At 41.3% G+C, this 22,245-nt stretch overlaps 1 protein-coding gene across 1 annotated transcript; it reads left to right on the forward strand.

The window, feature by feature from the left end:
• Positions 1-940: 940 nt before the first annotated feature.
• On the forward strand, positions 941-16,141 carry LOC121575279 (guanine nucleotide-binding protein G(t) subunit alpha-2-like). The gene is made up of 9 exons (XM_041888262.2): positions 941-1,302; positions 8,847-8,889; positions 12,539-12,680; positions 12,905-13,062; positions 13,183-13,311; positions 13,486-13,615; positions 14,118-14,271; positions 14,469-14,675; positions 15,903-16,141. Exons 1-8 carry the CDS (start codon positions 1,185-1,187, stop codon positions 14,657-14,659), a joined length of 1,065 nt encoding a protein of 354 aa, XP_041744196.1. The 5' UTR covers positions 941-1,184; the 3' UTR covers positions 14,660-14,675; positions 15,903-16,141.
• The last annotated feature ends 6,104 nt before the right edge of the window (positions 16,142-22,245 follow it).

Here is a 22,245-nt window from a genome sequence, read left to right on the forward strand (position 1 = left end):
GCAAAGCTATATTAGGTGCATGAAGCATTTTTACATTAGAATGACCAGTAGCTAACTGTTCATGGCTCTTTTGTTTTGTCGCAGAGGTAATCCACCTTGGAGTTCACTACATGCAAAGTTCTTGGTGATGAAAATTCCTGACAAAATACATCAATAAAGAGCAGATATTTAAATTAGGCACATGCAAGCACAGAAGGCACTGTGCACAGAACACACACTGCTGAGTACAGTAAATCTCTGTGCTGAACCATGACACAGTATTCTGAGATGAGTGCAATCTCCCTCTGTTCACATTCTCTCTCCTCATCTGAGTGTAAAAGGCCAGTGACGTATGATTTATTGTAAGTGGTAGAGCTTGACCAGAAAGGCAACACTGTTGTTTAATGCCTTCTATCATCAACCGATCCCTCAGCCCGTGCCAGGAATCGAGACCTGATACCTGTTAAACTTTCCATCCTTCACCATTATAGTAACAAAGCTAAGGTCTTACGTTGTAGAAATGCCTTATGATCACATGGCCTTTACAGTCAAATCCCAAAGTGACAAATAATGTATTTTCCTGGCTCAGATTTGTATGCCAATTGTCACTTAAACAAATTGTATTTACAACACACTACCTCAAACAGGACAGAGCACATCATATCGTTTTTTTCTGACACCATCTCTTTTTGAGCCATACCTGACAGAAGCTGGGAGAGCTAAATTGTGCAAGAGGTAGAGAAAGTAAACTTTGAACATCCAGACCTTCTCTATTTCTAATCCACCCATCTCTTTCTAAATCCTATTGCGTTTGCCATTTTTACCCTTCACTTTTGCCCCCTGCTTCATCCTAATTGGATCTAACGGTTCCCATGGGAATGCCAGAAAAAGCCCTACCCAATCCCAACCTGACGGCAAGATGTCAGGTTTAACGTAGGGGAATTAGGGAGGGCTAACACCAGAGAAGACAGCTTCCCTTAGTCCCCAAGCAGTGATTGTCCGACTGCGTGTCAGTATACATCTCCGGTGCCCTCTTCCTCCAGCCACCAACCCCGGACTGAGGCCAGGATCCCCTGCTCCCAGCCCCCACCTCTGCCTCCCTCTGTGCCTGTCTCCCAGTGCACCCCTCAGACGCCGGGAGTGGCCGGCCGCATTTCCCTACCACACAGGATCTTGGCTTGAAGGAGTGAAAAAAAAAGTTCAAAATGGGAGCCGGAGGAAGTGTCGAAGACAAGGCATTAGCCGCAAAGTCCAAGGAGCTGGAAAAGCAGCTTGCGGAGGATGCAGACAAAGAATCCAAGACAGTCAAGCTTCTGCTGCTTGGTAAGGAGCTGTGCTTGTGGTGCTTCTTCTGAATGTGCAGAAAAGTAGAATGGGACCCTCAACTGGCTTATGGTCTGTTAGCATATAAAGTTTACAAATAGTTGAAGTTTACATCATGTAAACATTCGAGGTTGTGCGATGAGGCTGCCATACCAACCTGTATGAGCTTAAGCATCAGCCATAGCAAACCTTTATGAGCATAAGCATAATATAAGATTTACATTAGTAGGTTACACTGATAACAACAGTTGTAATTATGTAAGAGTGTGAATATTCGCTGGTGAAGTTGGCATAGTTGTGAATTCTTTAACACTTTGATATGGTCATTTGATCGATGGAGCTCTTTTCTCAAGGTCGTTCTGGAACATCTGAAGTAGCTAAAGAGAGGCTCTTGTGGAAAAATCTCTGAAATTATCAGAATTTTGATAAATGTAATGCGCCTTTCCATTTGTGTAACACTTCCAGACTTGTGGAAACTTGCCAATGCTGAAAAGGTGCATTCAAAAACGGGCTCAACCTATTAGGACTACTCAATCAGGACTCTAGCATTGATCCTGATATTGTATCTAAGTCTCAGGTATACATGAAAAGAGCTTAACAGTAAAAGTTATTAAAGTAGTGCATAATCTGTTATATTCTGCATTGGTGTTCTGCCTTTGCACATTTACTATATTTGCACATTCAACGTGACCCATGTCACTGTAACACAGTCTGGATGCAAACAGATAAACATGTCAAGCTGAAAGTATCTTACATTAAATCAGATAAGCCCAAGAGTGACTGCTGCTGTTACCTCAAGACTGAGATGAGAAATCGTAGGGCTTGTGAGGTCAGAGGTGTAAAAAAAACATCATAGTAAAAGGCAATACCATTTCTATTGACTGAAACAACAAGTTCTCTCATACTGACATAATCTGTATGACAGTCGTTACTGTGGTATGGGGTGTATGTGATCATTTCATGTTTCTCAGCAGCCATAAAGTTAATAGCTGAGTAAGTTCCACTGAAATGGAACGTGTTGATTCATAACTAGGCTACTAGAAGGGAAGTTGTAAGTCTATTTCTATATTTGCGACATCAAAATACATTTTGATTCTGAGAAAGGTCTGGAAAGTAGAAAATATGTAGCACTACTTAGTAGGGAATCAGATTAGTGTTCATGTTTGGCTCTGAAAGGATTAGAAGAGCCCTATGTTGTCTTCATAGGTTATGAAACCAGGCTTATATATTTATATATTTCTGTATAAGTGGCCACAGTTATGAATGCTGACATATCAGCAGCATTTGTTTCAATACAGTATGTAAAACGATGAGCCGTAGCTATGTGTCATGAGCTCTGGGTATAAATAGCTTTGTGAGAGTTCAGGGGCAGGATTTAGTAAGCTTTACTCATAGGATCATGGTAACCCAATTATGCTTTCTTTCCTGCCACTTAGACTCTCTGTAATCATTTCCCTAGCACCGGGTTACAACATGGCCCCACCCTGCAACATGCATCATCAAATGCTAAGTAGTCATGTCACAGAGGCAAAAAGTAAGGGCCAATGACACAAGTTAATTGACAGGGCCAATAACAAGGTCCAAATAGAGCAATAATGCAATTCTGAGGAGCCAAATACAACAAGTACCAAGCCACTAAAAGGTTGCAGACTATAGGGTCAACAGAGGACTACCAGAGAAACTCAGTTGGGTTAACCATCAGAGTAACCAGAGCAAGCAGCAACAAAAGCTAATTAGGATACATTACAGGAACCAATTACTATCTGGGCCATAGATCATCCTATTAACAACATGCATTTACAATAATGGAGCCAGAACATCCACCTGAGTTTACAACAGATCAAAGATGCAGATGTTACATCCTGGACACCATAACCCCCTGTCTACACCCCTCACTAACAGTAAATAGGGGCCATGGTCCACATTTTAAACTAAACCAATGAGATAAAGTCACAGCTGAAACAATTGGTCAAATATTGACACATTGCAAAAGTGAAGTCCTGTGAAATGGCTGAGGGACAATCCAGTTCGTAGTACTGCAGCCATAAAATTGTGAGTTAAAGCTCTGTGGACGAAAAACAGAAATTAACAGCCATTAATCCTTGTGTCTCCTGCTGCTCCTGCAGAACACAGATACAGCACAGCCAACTCTCTGGCAGAACTATGGAGTAACAATTACTAAATGCAAAGTTGTTCTGTATTTTGAATGAAATGGTTGTGAAACATCTCTATTACTTTTGTCATAGTCAACAACATTTGCTGTCAGAGCTTAGTGTATGATGTGTATCTTGGGTGCAAGAACAGTAATTACTCACCTCTTGCTTAAAAAGAAAGTAGCAATTGAATAAACATTGCCTTGGCAGAAGGCAATTTTCTGTAGCTGCATGGGTGAGCCACTTTATCTGATACACAGTACCATCTTCTGGTTCTAAGCTGAAGTTGAGAGATGCTTCAGGTATCAATGACAGAGTAGTATTTACAATATTATTAGGCCAACAGTTTATTTCTGTGTCAGCCCATTATAGTCTTCTCTTTCATCAGGAGGTAGGGGTTCAACAGTTGGGTTTGAGTTTAAACTAGGTCTCTGTTTATCTAAAGCAGTTTTAAAACGAGATTAGTGGTGAAGTGTTTTTACAGGATGAAAATACATTTGGCTTTTTGGGCAACATTTAACCTCCAGATACCTTCAAAACAACTGTGAAGTCAGAGAAGCAATTGCTTACAGCCATTCGGCACAAATGAAGCATGGATTAGTGGAGACGTGTTGCAGAGACAGCCCACTAAGCACGGACCGACACCGAGGTCTTTTGGACATCTTGTTTTGGTCCTGTCCAGACAGGCCGTCTTTTTCTTTGTGTGGTCCGGACAGGCCTTGATTTCAACGTCAGACCGGACCAAATCTGAACCAAGTTTCACACGTTTGTACAACACAGTACAGTACAGTAGAGCACAGTAGAGTAAAGTACAGTAAAGTTCAGTACAGCACAGTATAATGCACTCTACTCTAATGTACTCTACTGAACTAAACTGTACTCTACTGAATTAAACTGTACTGTGCCCTACTCTACTGTACTGAATAAAACTACTGTCCTGTACCATACGCTACTGTACTTTACTGTGCTCTACTGTACTGAACTGTGCTGTACTGTACTGGGCTGTTCAAACTTCTGAAACATTGTCTAAACATCTATCTGTTCAGATTTCACATTTGTACTTGTTTGGTTGCGGAGCTCATTAGAATAATACCCAGCAAGATTTGCAAGTGTTTGTTTTTACATTTACATTTTTATCCAGAGTGCATTCAACTAAGGTAGATAAACAACTACATATCACAGTCATAGCAAAAAATGTATAATCTGTAACCGTTGCTGAGAATGCTATTGTAGTTGAAGTGGTCTATTGGTTTATTCTGTAGGTTGGACTACTTTGAACTAGCCTGGCTGACTTGACCCATGTCACTCACAGCGCAGGGAGAGTTGTGACACACTGGCCTGGAAAGGAGGCCGTTTGTTAATGCAATATTTGTTCAGAAATTGTGCGACGGGTTTGATTGGTTCTCTCAAATGTTTTTCTCGGGGGTTGAGACCTCTCGTTGTTTGGATTTGAAAATCCAACTGTTGTAATAGAGGGGGGCGGAGCTCAGGGCCTGTGTGTGGCTGTGCGTGTGGGTGTTTGTGAGAAAGACACAGGAGAGCCAACCAGTAAAAGCACAGCCCCCTTTCATTATCGACGCATTGTGCTGACAACGTCAAAGAGCCATTCAAGATTCTGAAGTCAGGAGGACTTAGAGAGTTAGGTGTTAGCCAGACTAAATTTGAACATCATCGTTGCCTGTTTTAAAGCTTTTGATCTTCAGTTGGCTCCTCTTTCCTATATGGATTTAAAAATAAATTATTGTGATATAATGCTTACTTCATTGAGAATGTATGTGCAGCTGAAATTTGGCCATAGAACCAATGACCAAAAAATACGTATTTTCACGTCTGTAAATTATGTATTTTCAACTTTCATTCAGAACCAAAAATGAACCTGATTTCAGCGTCCGGAAAATACGTATTTTCAAAGTCCGGAAAATACGTATTTTCAACTTTCATTCAAAACCGAAAATGAACCTGATTTCAACTTCCAGAAAATACGTATTTTCAACACCCGGAAAATACGTATTTTCAACGTCCGGAAAATAAGTACTTTCAACGTGTGGAAAAAGCATATTTTCAATTTTCATTCAGAACCGAAAATGAACCTGATTTCAACGTCCGGAAAATACATATTTTCACCTTTTATTTAGAGGATGGGCAACTGGCTGTTTTATTGTCACATACATCAGATAGGTGCAGTAAAATGTGTTGTTTTACAGGGTCAGCCATAGTAGTACGGCACCCCTGTAGCCTTGCTCAAAGGCACATAGACAGATGTTTGACCTTGTCGGCTCTTGTATTCAAACCAGTAACCTTTCTGACCCGACGCTCTAACCGCTAGGCTACCTGCCGCCCTAATAGTAGAATACAGGTTCAATTTCAAAATGTGGTTGTGCATCAGAGTTTTTCTATTGTTATGTCAGTCACTGACAGTCACTCAGTTAGCCCATGTCAGCTAAACATTTTTAGATTGGTAAGTTAGTCTATCCGGCTATCTAAACTGGTAGTAATCATGGTCGAATTACCGACCGGGGGCCCTCATAGATTTTTTTAGTCACTCTCACTCAGATATAATATAAGAAACAACAAACATTTCTCTCCACCCTATGGCAACGTGTATAACTGCAAAACAAATGCTGTAAAACTGCAAAAATAAATCTCTGTTCCATGGCAAAATGTGTAGAATTGCAGCAAACTGGCTTTAAAACTGCAACATGTTCTCAATGCCCCATGGCAAAATATGTAGAATTGCAGGAAATTAACTCAATTTTGTCTTCAGCTGTCAAGAGGGGGGTCCGCTAAAACATTTTGCTCGCAAGGTGGGGGAGGGCAACAAAATTCCACTTAGGGCCCCCGAAAGGCTATAGGGCCGGCTCTGACTGCATGTGTGGGTATGGATGTGGGTACGCAGACCCGTGAGCCACTGCGGCCCCTCATGATGAGTTTTTCTGGAGGCCTCCACCCCCATCAAAGTTGCCTATCCCTGGTTCAGAACCTAAAATGTACCTTCAACGTCTGGAGAATACATATTTTAGACATCTTTTCAACATAATCTTGCCTACTGGGAGGCTTCTGGTTAATACTTTCAACCTTTACCTATACATGAGTCAGAGAATCAGCAGCAACAGAGTGTAGAGGTAAACCAACCATCCTGCAGAAATTAAACAGTTGTGATAACTGACATGAGGTCAATCCTGCAGAAATCAAACAGTTGTGATAACTGACATGAAGTCAAGAAGACAGGGCAATGAGACTATCCCAGGAGCTTGATAAAGAGAGACACAAACTCAAGACGACTCATGGACTGACATCTTCCCAGTGACGTCTTCGCTTATCGGACAATCCTCTGAGAGGCTTTTCAACCCCAGGCCTCCTTACCCAAGGCCTCTCAAATCCCTCCATTTAGCTCTGAGCTAATAAGGTCACTGTCCTCTGCTAAACCATTGGGACAGATGTCAATCACATTAGCCATAAACCCGTTCGTACGCCCAATTCTAAATACAGTGATCCCCTGCTGATTTTGTACGTTTGCCCACTGACAAAGAAATGATCAGTCTATAATTTTAATGGTAGGTTTATATGAACAGTGAGAGACAGAATACAACAACAAAATCCAGAAAAACGCATGTCAAAAATGTTATAAATTGATTTGCATTTTAATGAGGGAAATAAGTATTTGACCCCCTCTCAATCAGAAAGATTTCTGGCTCCCAGGTGTCTTTTATACAGGTAACGAGCTGAGATTAGGAGCACACTCTTAAAGGGAGTGCTCCTAATCTCAGCTTGTTACCTGTATAAAAGACACCTGTCCACAGAAGCAATCAATCAATCAGATTCCAAACTCTCCACCATGGCCAAGATCAAAGAGCTCTCCAAGGATGTCTGGGACAAGATTGTAGACCTACACAAGGCAGGAATGGGCTACAAGACCATCGCCAAGCAGCTTGGTGAGGTGACAACAGTTGGTGCGATTATTCGCAAATGGAAGAAACACAAAAGAACTGTCAATCTCCCTCGGCCTGGGGCTCCATGCAAGATCTCACCTCGTGGAGTTGCAATGATCATGAGAACGGTGAGGTATCAGCCCAGAACTACACGGGAGGATCTTGTCAATGATCTCAAGGCAGCTGGGACCATAGTCACCAAGAAAACAATTGGTAACACACTACGCCATGAAGGACTGAAATCTTGCAGCGCCCGCAAGGTCCCCCTGCTCAAGAAAGCACATATACAGGGCCGTCTGAAGTTTGCCAATGAACATCTGAATGATTCAGAGGAGAACTGGGTGAAAGTGTTGAGGTCAGATGAGACCAAAATGGAGCTCTTTGGCATCAACTCAAATCGCCGTGTTTGTACTAAGTCATGTTTTGCAGAGGGGTCAAATACTTATTTCCCTCATTAAAATGCAAATCAATCTATAACATTTTTGACATGCATTTTTCTGGTTTTTTTTTTGTTATTCTGTCTCTCACTGTTCAAATAAACCTACCATTAAAATTATAGACTGATCATTTCTTTGTCAGTGGGCAAACGTACAAAATCAGCAGGGGATCAAATACTTTTTTCCCTCACTGTAGTCAGGAATCTTAAATGGCCCCCTTGAGGTGGCGTGTGGAACAACAAATCAGCTCGTGGTGACAATCTTGTTTGATATAAGCCCAGAGGGAAATTAGCTTACTGGTATTATGACATAGAAATTCACTGCTCACCGCAGTCTGTCCTATGGCCCAGTACTTGTTTACTCTATTCCTATTGCTCTGTTACTGCCCCACCGCTAAGTGTGTTGTTACAGTTCATACAGAAAGATGGGCCAAGCTGTCGGTGTGGTGTGTAATGGGAAGTATCCCATAGGATGTGCAATGGTACAAATGCAACAACAACATACAGAAACAAAGCTAAACACAAAACAGAAGGTCATGATAGAACGGATGTGAATGAACTGCAACTGTCACTTTTGCAACACCACTGAATGCTTGTCATGTCGTGTGTCCTGAGAGCCCTGGATCTGTGGCAGTGGAGGGGATGGCCAACTGCTGAGGTTTCTCTTTCACTATGTGCTGTCATTATAACTCTCTTTGCTTATGTCATGTTTTGGCCCTTGGGTTCCCTTTAACCAACTACAGGGTGATGATGATGATGATGATGATGATGATGATGATAAAAATAAAATTAAAAAAATGGGTCATTTAGCAGACGCTCTTATCCAGAGCGACTTACAGGAGCAATTAGGGTTAAGTGCCTTGCTCAAGGGCACATCGACAGGTTTTTCACCTAGTCGGCTCGGGGATTAGAACCAGCGACCTTTCGGTTACTGGCACAACGCTCTTAACCACTAAGCTACCTGCCATGATGATGTGTTTGTACATGGGAAAGCCATAGTAACATATCTACTTTTTTTTTTACCAGGTGCTGGTGAGTCTGGGAAGAGCACAATTGTCAAGCAGATGAAGTGAGTATAACAAAACAAACACCATATACATTGCATCTCTCATTCCTCCTCACTCACATGCAGGCAACCTTGTCCAAATACTGTAACATCACTCTAAAAGGTGTAAACTGTGTGTTCAACAAGATGGACTAAGTTTATAGCTCATAATCACAACAAAATGGACCATAATAGAATAGATTGTGGTGGCTATAATATACATATACCCTTACTGAACAAAACACTTGCTGCAGCATGACTAGTACCAGTTCTTGCCACTAGTGGTTGTTGGTACTTATTTATTTGGACAGTGAAGATAAAAAACGTTTAATCTGGCTCTATACTCCAGCATTTTGGATTTGAGATCAAATGTTTTATATGAGGCGACAGTACAGAATGTCACCTTTTATTTTAGGGTATTTTCATACCTGTTAAGAAATGAAAGCACTTTATGTATTGAGTCCCCACATTTGAAGGTTTATGAAATGGGTTTCCATGGCCGAGCAGCCAGATACAAGCCTAAGATCACCATGCATAATGCCAAGCGTCAGCTGGAGTGGTGTAAAGCTTGCTGCCATTGGACTCTGGAGCGGTGGAAACGCGTTCTCTGGAGTGATGAATCACGCTTCACCATCTGGCAGTCCGACAAACAAATCTGGGTTTGGCGGATGCCAGGAGAACGCTACCTGCCCGAATGCATAGTGCCAACAGTAAAGTTGGGTGGAGGAGGAATAATGGTCTGAGGCTGTTTTTCATGGTTCGGGCTAGGCCCCTTAGATCCAGAGAAGGGAAATCTTAACGCTACAGCATTACATTCTAGATGATTCTGTGCTTCCAACTTCGTTGCAACAGTTTGGGGAAGGCCCTTCCCTGTTTCAGCATGACAATGCCCCCGTGCACAAAGCGAGGTCAATACAGAAATGGTTTGTCAAGATCAGTGTGGAAGAACGTGACTGGCCTGCACAGAGCCCTGACCTCAACCCGATTGAACACCTTTGGGATGAATTGGAACGCTGACTGTGAGCCAGGCCTAATCGGCCAACATCAGTGCCCGACCTCAATAATGCGCTTGTGGCTGAATGGAAGCAAGTCCCCGCAGCAATGTTCCAACATCTAGTTGAAAACCTTCCCAGAAGAGTGGAGGCTGTTATAGCAGCAAAGGGGGGACCAACTCCATATTAATGCCCATAATTTTGGAATGAGATGTTCGACAAGCAGGTGTCCACATACTTTTGGTCATGTAGTGTATTTGGACAAATTCACTTAGTGTATTTTGTCAAAAGTTTAGCATTTGGTCCCATATTCCTAGCATGCAATGACTACATCAAGCTTGTGACTACAAACTTGTTGGATGCATTTGCAGTTTGTTTAGGTTGTGTCAGAGTTACAGATGCACAAAGATCATGCCCCCAAAACATACCTCTCACCATTACCAATAACAGGGGAGGTTAATATTTTTTGTGGGGTGTAATATTTATGCTTCTGTAACTTTTTCACTCATCATTCACAATTCATTCATGATTATCCGTAATCATGGTAGCATCCACATTAATGTAGAAGTGTTTAGAAATGTATTCTATTCTTATTTACAATAAAAGTGACTCCAAAATGACACAATACATTATTTACCATTCATTGCAATTGGGTACAACATAATCTGAAACACAACCAAAACAAACTGCAAATGCATCCAACAAGTTTGTAGAGTTACAAGTTTGATGTAGTCATTGCGTGCTAAGAATATGAGACCAATACTAAACTTTTGGCTTAATTTAAGACACTATAATTGAATTTGTCCAAATACATTTGATACCATCAAATGGGGGGACTAGATATATAAAATGCTTTCATTTCTATACGGTAAAACAGATATGTACAGTGAGGGAAAAAAGTATTTGATCCCCTGCTGATTTTGTACGTTTGCCCACTGACAAAGACATGATCAGTCTATAATTTTAATGGTAGGTTTATTTGAACAGTGAGAGACAGAATAACAACAAAAAAATCCAGAAAGACACATGTCAAAAATGTTATAAATTGATTTGCATTTTAATGAGGGATATAAGTATTTGACCCCCTCTCAATCAGAAAGATTTCTGGCTCCCAGGTGTCTTTTATACAGGTAACCAGCTGAGATTAGGAGCACACTCTTAAAGGGAGTGCTCCTAATCTCAGCTTGTTACCTGTATAAAAGACACCTGTCCACAGAAGCAATCAATCAATCAGATTCCAAACTCTCCACCATGGCCAAGACCAAAGAGCTCTCCAAGGATGTCAGGGACAAGATTGTAGACCTACACAAGGCTGGAATGGGCTACAAGACCATCGCCAAGCAGCTTGGTGAGGTGGTGACAACAGTTGGTGCGATTATTCGCAAATGGAAGAAACACAAAAGCTGTCAATCTCCCTCGGCCTGGGGCTCCATGCAAGATCTCACCTTGTGGAGTTGCAATGATCATGAGAACGGTGAGGAATCAGCTCAGACCTACACGGGAGGATCTTGTCAATGATCTCAAGGCAGCTGGGACCATAGTCACCAAGAAAACAATTGGTAACACACTACGCCGTGAAGGACTGCAATCCTGCAGTGCCCGCAAGGTCCCCCTGCTCAAGAAAGCACATATACAGGGCCGTCTGAAGTTTGCCAATGAACATCTGAATGATTCAGAGGAGAACTGGGTGAAAGTGTTGTGGTCAAATGAGACCAAAATCGAGCTCTTTGGCATCAACTCAACTCGCCGTGTTTGGAGGAGGAGGAATGCTGCCTATGACCCCAAGAACACCATCCCCACCGTCAAACATGGAGGTGGAAATATTATGCTTTGGGGGTGTTTTTCTGCTAAGGGGACAGGACAACTTCACCGCATCGAAGGGACGATGGACGGGGCCATGTACCGTCAAATCTTGGGTGAGAACCTCCTTCCCTCAGCCAGGGCATTGAAAATGGGTTGTGGATGGGTATTCCAGCATGACAATGACCCAAAACACACGGCCAAGGCAACAAAGGAGTGGCTCAAGAAGAAGCACATTAAGGTCATGGAGTGGCCTAGATAGTCTCCAGACCTTAATCCCATAGAAAATCTGTGGAGGGAGCTAAAGGTTCGAGTTGCCAAACGTCAGCCTCAAAACCTTAATGACTTGGAGAAGATCTGCAAAGAGGAATGGGACAAAATCCCTCCTGAGATGTGTGCAAACCTGGTGGCCAACTACAAGAAACGTCTGACCTCTGTGATTGCCAACCAGGGTTTTGCCACCAAGTACTAAGTCATGTTTTGCAGAGGGGTCAAATACTTATTTCCCTCATTAAAATGAAAATCAATTTATAACATTTTTGACATGTTTTTGTTGTTATTCTGTCTCTCACTGTTCAAATAAACCTACCATTAAAATTATAGACTGATCATGTCGTTGTCAGTGGGCAAACTTACAAAATCAGCAGGGGATCAAATACTTTTTTCCCTCACTGTATGAAAATACCCTCAAATAAAAAGTGACATTCTGTACTGTCACCTCATATAAAACATTTGATATCAAATCCAAAATGCTGGAGTAGAGCCAAATTAAAAGTTGTATCTTCACTGTCCAAATAAATACGTAGGGGAGTGCATAATGTCAGTTGTATTTGAAACTGTAATTACAACCCTAACTGTTTTCTTCCTCTTATGTTGAGTAGAATTCTCCATCAAGGTGGTTATACCAAAGAAGAACAATTGGAGTTCAGGGCGATCATCTATGGTAACATCCTGCAGTCTGCTCTGGCCATCATCAGAGGCATGGAGATGCTGTCCATTGACTTTGGATCACCAAAAGGATCTGTGAGTCCCACTCTGCATCTCTAACCACTTCTGATCCTCTAAACAGACACTCAATGACACACACTGATAGACATTGAGACACCAGCAGAAGTTTCAGTAATTGCACGTTATTCAAATAGAAAAAACTACAATACATTGTTAGCTTAGCTAATTAGCTACTTTAGAATGGAAGGAAAATGAAGTTTTAGTAGCGGTAAAACTCACCAGTTGACTTCATGGTGCAGGAAGATGGGCAGAAGCTGTCCAACCTGTCAGACTCCATTGAAGAGGGCAGCATGCCCCCTGAGCTGGCTGATGTCATCAAGAGGCTGTGGAGTGACAGTGGTGTCCAGGCCTCCTTCGAGAGAGCAGCCGAGTATCAGCTCAATGACTCTGCTGGCTAGTGAGTGTCACAGTAACTGTTATAGTTTGTTATGGCAGTCATATCTTTGCTGGTACATGTGAGTGTGATTATGTTGGTCTGGGGTGTGGATGTATGCTAAACTGAAATCTCGCTAAACAGCTACCTTGCAGAATTGGACAGAATCACAAAGTCTGATTACCTGCCCAACGAGCAGGACGTGCTGCGTTCTCGAGTCAAGACCACCGGTATCATCGAGGAGCAGTTCTCCTGCAAAGAGCTGCATTTCAGGTGAGGGAATGTTAGCCAAACATGGGAGATCACAAGCGGCCAATAGTGGTCTCCCATACATCCTTGTAGTATGTTAATTCCCTTTGCTCTTGGGCGTGATTTTGCACAATCATTGATTAAGTCTGTATAGTCAGATCTTAACATCTCACTTCTTTAACCCCTCTCTTCTGACAGGATGTTTGATGTGGGCGGCCAGCGGTCGGAGAGAAAGAAGTGGATCCATTGTTTCGAGGGTGTGACCTGTATCATCTTCTGTGGAGCCCTCAGTGCTTATGACATGGTGCTCGTAGAGGACGATGAAGTGGTGGGTTTGGTTCTACAGTTCACCTCTGAAAGTTCCATTAGTTTGTAACAGTTGTGGCCCTTTATGTCCAAATTTTGTACATTTGTACTGTTTACTTCCATTTCTCTTTTTTATACTGTGATCCGTTTGGTAAGATTGAAAGAGCATCGTGATTTCTGATTCTAACTGAAGAGTATTTTATCCAGTCTGACTTTGAAGTAAACAATGGATTATTCAGTCACAAGGTTACAGAACCTTAAACTCCCTAAGGACATAGCTCAGATGACTGTACGATATGATTGCTCAATCGCTTCACAGTCCTATGCCTGATACCACCACCCCAGTTCAAGCACAGAAGACATGTAGAGTTGTGTTTGTGTGCTTGCCAAAGTCCCAAAATAGGAAACAAGATCATATCTTTGGTTTAGAGTAGTTAGTATACTAATCTAGCCAGTGAGGGTTGATGAAAGAAACTGCGAGATTGTTGGCACTTAACCTAACCCTTTCGTCCTCTTCTCCACAGAACCGTATGCATGAGTCTCTCCACTTGTTCAACAGTATCTGCAACCACAGGTTCTTCGCCACCACCTCCATCGTGCTCTTCCTCAACAAGAAGGATCTTTTTGAAGAGAAAATCAAGAAGGTCCACCTCAGCATCTGCTTCCCAGACTACGATGGTAAGAGTAACCATAAGTAAAAACAGCATAGTACAATTTCCCACGAGCAGGAATGATGGAAATGTTCTGTGTCTTCTTCTGCAATATGATGTAGCGGCATGATACTAGACAACAGAATAGATACTGTCAATTTTATTACCTACAATTTAAAACAAATGAGGACCACTTTATAAGTTGCCTGCGTTCTCTCCCACTAGGCCCCAACACGTATGATGATGCCAGTGACTACATCAAGAAGCAGTTTGAAGAGCTGAACATGAAGAAGGGTGTCAAAGAAATCTATTCCCACTTGACCTGCGCCACAGACACAAAGAACGTTGAGATTGTGTTCGGAGCCGTGACAGACATCATTATCAAAGAGAACCTAAAATCTTGCGGTCTGTTCTAAGCAGACACACAAAGAGGTACAGTAGTTCTCTCATTGGTTCTTGAATTCCAAATCGACGCCTAGCCTGTACATATTGACACTTCTACTAGATTTGGACGATCAAATAATAGACTTGGTGACATTTTCACAATGTTGGATACACCCATCCAATCTTTTCAGACTTAAAAATGCCTCAAGGGTAGGTTTCGATTTGGAATTCAGCATCTTATTGTTCTTTTATATGTTACAGTGGCTTGCGAAAGTATTCACCCCCCTTGGCATATTTCCTATTTTGTTGCCTTACAACCTGGAATTAAAATGGATATGGGGGGGGGGGGGGGGGGTTTGTATCATTTGATTTACACAACATGCCTACCACTTTGAAGATGCAAAATATTTTTTGGGGTGAAACTAACAACAAATAACACAAAAAAACAGAAAACTTGAGCGTGCATAACTATTCACCCCCCAAGTCAATACTTTGTAGAGCCACCTTTTGCAGCAATTACAGCTGCAAGTCTCTTGTGGTATGTCTCTATAAGCTTGGCACATCTAGCCACTGGGATTTCTTCCCATTCTTCAAGGCAAAACTGCTCCAGCTCCTTCAAGTTGGATGGGTTCCGCTGGTGTACAGCAATCTTTAAGTAATACCACAGATTCTCAATTGGATTGAGGTGTGGGCTTTGACTAGGCCATTCCAATACATTTAAATGTTTCCCCTTAAACCACTCGAGTGTTGCTTTAGCAGTATGCTTAGGGTAATTGTCCTGCTGGAAGGTGAACCTCCGTCCCAGTCTCAAATCTCTGGAAGACAAACAGGTTTCCCTCAAGAATTTCCCTGTATTTAGCACCATCCATCATTCCTTCAATTCTGACCATTTTCCCAGTCCCTGCTGATGAAAAACATTCCCACAGCATGATGCTGCCACCACCATGCTTCACTGTGGGGATGGTGTTCTCGGGGTGATGAGAGGTGTTGGGTTTGCGCCAGACATAGCGTTTCCTTGATGGCCAAAAAGCTCAATTTTTGTCTCATCTGACCAGAGTACCTTCTTCCATATGTTTGGGGAGTCTCCCACATGCATTTTGGTGAACACCAAACGTGTTTGCTTATTTTTTTCTGGTGAACACCAAACGTGTTTGCTTATTTTTTTGATGCATTACAGGTTGTAATGCATCAAAATAGGAAAAACACCAAAGGGGGATGAATACTTTTGCATGGCACTATTTTCTGGCCTAATTATAATTTTTTTCTTCCTCACAGATTGTATTTTTTCCCTCATCCCTTCACTTGGATTCATGTTGAAGTTGAGCAGTAGGAACAGAAGGCACAACAGAAGGCTTTGTAATGTCATAAGACTCTTCAGACCCTTCAATTCTACACTATCCCCTCCCTTCATTCCTAACTACCAACACCCTAAATGATGAGTAATGAATGCAAATACTAAGAAACAGCCCCTAACTTATTCCAAAGTGAGTGAACACACATCATGTCCAACAAATCTAACAAAGATGGCAAAACATGTTCCTCCCGGAGACAATGTGGATGATGTCCTTTAGATGGAAATGTGGATAAGAAGTCAGAAGAACAACAGAATGAACACGTTTGATATAGGTACTTTATTAGATATTCTGGGTTATTTCTGGCTCTTAATGATTGGTTTGTGTTGAGGAAAGAGTGTATAAAGCTGCTCATGGACTCCAATTGATAAACTTATGAAAGGATACATTTTGAGGTGATCCATCTTACTCAACATAGTCAGAGTGAAGTCCTTTCCAGTAACATTGTTCTTGCCCCATGATTTATAATGTTTATATCTAGTTCTAAGTATCTCAAATTAGAACTCTGTTTGGATATGCTTACTGTTTCGCACCAGATGTAACACAGTAAAAAAGTTATTCAGCTAATTCCAATCAGTGAGTTCAAATAGCCAGGCATAAGCTGGAATTTAAGAAAAAAGTACCATCAAAACAAGTTAGCAATGTATTTTGTAAATACAATAGAAGAATAGTGGACCTTATACATTAATATTCAAATACGTATCAAAATGCTCAGTGACATGTTTAGTGATGTGCATGTATATTCCATTTTGACTACTGACAAATGAACCTGTAACTCTGACCAGTCTTGTGAAAGATAAACATTCAAAATAAAAATGTATACATAGAAACTGCCATTTCATAATTATTTTTTACGAAGATATGTGATGTGACCTTTAGGCCATACAAAGTTGATTTACTGTTTAAAGGATAAACATTTTTGAAAAGTGAGGTGAGCGAGCAAATAAAAATAAAATAGGAACATATAAAATACAATTTGAACCCCTTGTAAAAACACTAAACCACCTTAGTACAACACCTAGTGACATTACCAAGACATTTTTGCCTTTTGGTATAATGGTTTTGGAATTGACACTCACAGGGACCACAGTTTTGAGTCCTGGTCAGGGTATCCCTCTAATTAACTACATTGGTGTCAGGAATTGGATAGCACCATTGAAAGCCTGTCCCGGCTGAGTTTTAGGCACAGTACATTTTTCAAAGGCATAGATATGTCAATTTTTATAATTGATGTGCTAGCTGAAGTATATAGCAATCTACTAAATCAGACCTATTCATACTATAACGAACTGCCTCAGCTTCTATTCAGCTTGAATTCTACATTTAACACATCCCCCACTATCATACAAATATTTTTTGACTGCTGAAGCAAGCACACACATTTTCTTCAGGAAATGTACCTTTTCTAGTTTAGTCATATTTATCTTACCTTAGAAGTGTTTACTTCGCAGGCTGACTACCATCTACTGAGGTTCAATATCCTATAAATTGAATGCCAAAATCAACTTCAAGTATCTACAAAACAAGTTGTGTAGCCACATTATGAGTGCTTGACTTGGACTGAAATAGGTGCCGGTCCTTATTTTGAGTGCATGTACTGTTTACATTTAGGTGCAGGAGACCCACAATATTTTGAGCTAATATTCTATAAAGAGGAACTCAAGCAGTAGAACATTTGAGGTGCTAGTACTCAGCTCAGCTCCGGTGAGCTTCTGCCCAAGTCAAGCACTGCACATTATCCAAAAGGAAAGCTATAGGTCATCTTTTCCTAAAACTACTGTTCGCAATTTACAAATGATTACCTTGATTCACATGATCCGATTCACCACGCTTGAACCGAATCCCAACTAAACTCAGCAAAAAAAGAAACGTCCCTTTTTCAGGACCCTGTTTTCAAAGATAATTCATAAAAATCCAAATAACTTCACAGATCTTCATTGTAAAGGGTTTAAACACTGTTTCCCATGCTTGTTCAATGAACCATAAACAATTAATGAACATGCACCTGTGGAACGGTAGGCAATTAAGGTCACAGTTATGAAAACTTAGGACACTAATGTGGCCTTTCTACTGACTCTGAAAAACACCAAAGAAAGATGCCCAGGGTCCCTGCTCATCTGCGTGAACATGCCTTAGGCATGCTGCAAGGCGGCATGAGGACTGCAGATGTGGCCAGGGCAATAAATTGCAATGTCCATGCTGTGAGACCCTTAAGACAGCGCTACAGGGAGACAGGACGGACAGCTGATCGTTCTCGCAGTGGCAGACCACATGTAACAACACCTGTACAGGATCGGTACATCCCAACATCACCCCTGCGGGACAGGTACAGGATGGTAACAACAACTGCCCGAGTTACACCAGGAACGCACAATCCCTCCATCAGTGCTCAGACTGTCTGCAATAGGCTGAGAGAGGCTGGACTGAGGGCTTGTAGGCCTGTTGTAAGGCAGGTCCTCACCAGACATCACCGGCAACAACATCGCCTATGGGCACAAACCTACCATCGCTGGACCAGACAGGACTGGCAAAAAGTGCTCTTCACTGACGAGTCGCAGTTTTGTCTCACCAGAGGTGATGGTCGGATTCGCGTTTATCGTCGAAGGAATGAGCGTTACACCGAGGAACTTGCAGGAGCCTTGGTGGAAGAGTGGGGTAACATCTCACAGCAAGAACTGGCAAATCTGATGCAGTCCATGAGGAGGAGATGCACTGCAGTACTTAATGCAGCTGGTGGCCACACCAGATACTGACTGTTACTTTTGATTTTGACCCCTTTTTGTTCAGGGACACATTATTCAATTTCTGTTAGTTACATGTCTGTGGAACTTGTTCAGTTTATGTCTCAGTTGTTGAATCTTGTTATGTTCATAGAAATATTTACACATGTTAAGTTTGCTGAAAATAAACGCAGTTGACAGTGAGAGGACATTTATTTTTTTGCTGAGTTTACTACAAGGGCAAAGTGAATCGTTTAAAATAATCAATTCATACGAATCAAATGAATTGTCCCCCCCCTAAAAAAAAATATTAGAGAAATGTGAAACGGGCATCCGCTAAACAATAAATCAACTTTGCTAGACCTTAGGCTTAAATGTGTATTGTATGACATAACCCCCATTGTAGGTGGAATCGTCTTGTGTTGTCAACCACTGACTCGTACAACCTTGTGGAGAGATACACAATGCAAACAAACATTTCTATGACACTATATGATAATTACTGGTATAATAAGTCAAGTCTTTTACAATCTTATGATTGTAATTGACACTACTGAATAATGAAAGACAAGTTTGGTCCACAGTCGATTTTAATCCAAGGAACATTCATAGTGTTCAATTTAGACAACTGTTAAAATGTCCAAATGGCAATGGACATTTTTATAGTGTTTATTTTTTGCTTGCTTATTTATTTTGTAGGTTACCAAAGTATTTTTTACTATGTTTTGTAACTTTCTACGGAAGCCCAGAGGACATATGAAATAAATAAATTCCCTTGTTATGCCGAGATCACGACTTATGTATTTATCTCATGATCTCTACATAACAAAAGTTGTTTTGTCGAGATCACCAAAAGTACCACGCATCATCCATTCATATGTTCAGATGCATGATGACCACCTCATCAAGGAGCCCTGTGGCTGCATTGATCGCAATGCGGGGCATTTAAGCCCTGAATGATGGCTGACAGGCAGCACCGTCTCCCAGGCTGCGTGCCGTCCCGAAGACCACAGCCAATCTCATGCAAGGAACAACGCAACTAAATTGGCTAGTCTTGTGAGCTAGCTAAGCTAGGTAGTCTTGTTAGCTAGCTAACTTGTTATCCATGCTGGTTGTTAGCTTGCATAACTTATGTGTATAATTATGAAAAGGACATTTAATATAACATTTACAGTGGGTGATCCCCATTCCTGACAGGCTGATCAGATTCAATTTCAGCCTTAGAGGCTGATAAGTCAGGATGCTGCCTTGTAGGCTGTTGCATATGTAAGGTTCCTTGCAGACAGCCTACAAGGCAGCATCCTGACTTATCAGCCTCTGAGGCTGCTACTGAATCTGATCAGCTGGCCTGGAATAGGGCGCACCCACTCTTGATCATATGCATAATGCACCGATTGCTAATCTGCCTGCAAGGAGCTTTACCTATGAAACAGCCTACAAGGCAGCATCCTGATGTTTCAGCCTGAGGCGACTATTGAATCTGATCAGCCTGTCAGGATTGGAGCTCACCCACTCTGTAAATGTAAATATTATCCATAAAAAATGAAGTGTCCCTTACAATTATACACATATCAGTTATGCAAGCTAACAACCAGCATAGATAACAAGACTACCTACAGTGGGTAGAACAAGTATTTGATACGCTGCTGATTTTGCAGGTTTTCCTACTTACAAAGCATGTAGAGGTCTGTAATTTTTTCATTGACCAGGTCCTGCCGTGTAGTTCTGGGCTGATCCCTCACCTTCCTCATGATCATTGATGCTCCACGAGGTGAGATCTTGCATGGAGCCCCAGACCGAGGGTGATTGACGGTCATCTTGAACTTCTTCCTTTTTCTAATAATTGCGCCAAACAGTTGTTGCCTTCTCACCAAGCTGCTTGCCTATTGTCCTGTAGCCCATCCCAGCCTTGTGCAGGTCTACAATTTTATCCCTGATGTCCTTACACAGCTGTCTGATCTTGGCCATTGTGGAGAGGTTGGAGTCTGTTTGATTGAGTGTGTGGACAGGTGTCTTTTATACAGGTAACGAGTTCAAACAGGTGCAGTTAATACAGGTAATGTGGAGAACAGGAGGGCTTCTTAAAGAAAAACGAACAGGTCTGTGAGAGCCGGAATTCTTACTGGTTGGTAGGTGATCAAATACTTATGTCATGCAATAAAATGCAAATTAATTACTTAAAAATCATACAATGTGATTTTCTTGATTTTTGTTTTAGATTCCGTCTCTCACAGTTGAAGAGTACCTATGTTAAAAATTACAGACCTCTACATGCTTTGTAAGTAGGAAAACCTTCAAAATCGGCAGTGTATCAAATACTTGTTCTCCCCACTGTAGCTAACTCGCTCACAAGACTAGCCAAGTTAGCTGCATTGTTGCTTGCATGCGATTGGATGTGGTCTTTGATGTGCCTGGGAGACAGAGGTGCCTGTCAGGCATCGTTCAGGGCTTAAATGCCCCATGAGGGCTTAGCTGCCCCATGAGCTTTTAGCTCAAGGTAAGGGACATTTAGTTTGATAACATTCTAACTTATAAACAGATAATGAGCTCCAAATACAAATGAAAGCATGATGTTAGCATTAAATGTACCATCCCTTAGTGTAGCAATCAATAAAAACGTATGCGCTGATCCACCATGGGCTCTGCCGCCTCAGCCATACTGTCAATCAATACATCCACGCCTATCTTTAGAGATTCTCGTGATCTCAACAAAACAACTTTTGTTATGTAGTGATCATGAGATAAATAAGTTGTATTCGAGATAACGAGGGAATTATATTTTTATGCATATGTCCTCTCTGTACTTCCGTAACTTTCCCCAAGCCTTTGCTGTAAATGAGAAGGTATTTTCAGTCAACTCACCAGAAAAATAAGGAATAAAATAAAACTTATAAAAAGCATGTTTTCAAAAGGAGGGGCATTTAAAATGGCTTCCAGGCAAATACTTTTAATTTATATTAAGGCCATTGTCTTCAGCGAAAGGCCATAATAATCTTTATACAAAATAGTTCCATCCAAAGATAATCCAAAGAAAATAAGTAACATAATCCAAGTCAAGGCAACCATTAAAAAAGCTTTTTCTTTAAAAGTGGTTTTAAAACATCAAGTGATGTCTTACAGTCGGCTAAGAGCTAGTATAATATGTCTGTGTTATGTAATGATCTGAATGGTGATGTATTAAAACAAATCAGAATTCTGCACATTAAAATCCCCACTAGAATACCAAATAACACTAGTGGACACGTCAAATTCCACAACATAAATTTAGGTTGAACAATGACCATTTACACTAAGTGTACAAAACACTAGGAACATCTGCTCTTTCCATGACATAGAATGACCAGGTGAATCCAGGTGAAAGCTATGATCGCTTATTGATCACTTGTTAAATCCACTTCAAATCAGTGTAGATGAAGGGGAGGAGACAGATTAAATAATTATTTTTAAGCCTTGAGACAATTGAGACATGGATTGTGTATGTGTGCCATTCAGAGGATGAATGGGTAAGACAAAATATTTAAGTGCCTTTGAACAGGGTATGGTAGT

Source organism: Coregonus clupeaformis, chromosome 10, assembly GCF_020615455.1.
Source record: "Coregonus clupeaformis isolate EN_2021a chromosome 10, ASM2061545v1, whole genome shotgun sequence".
NCBI lineage: Eukaryota > Metazoa > Chordata > Actinopteri > Salmoniformes > Salmonidae > Coregonus > Coregonus clupeaformis.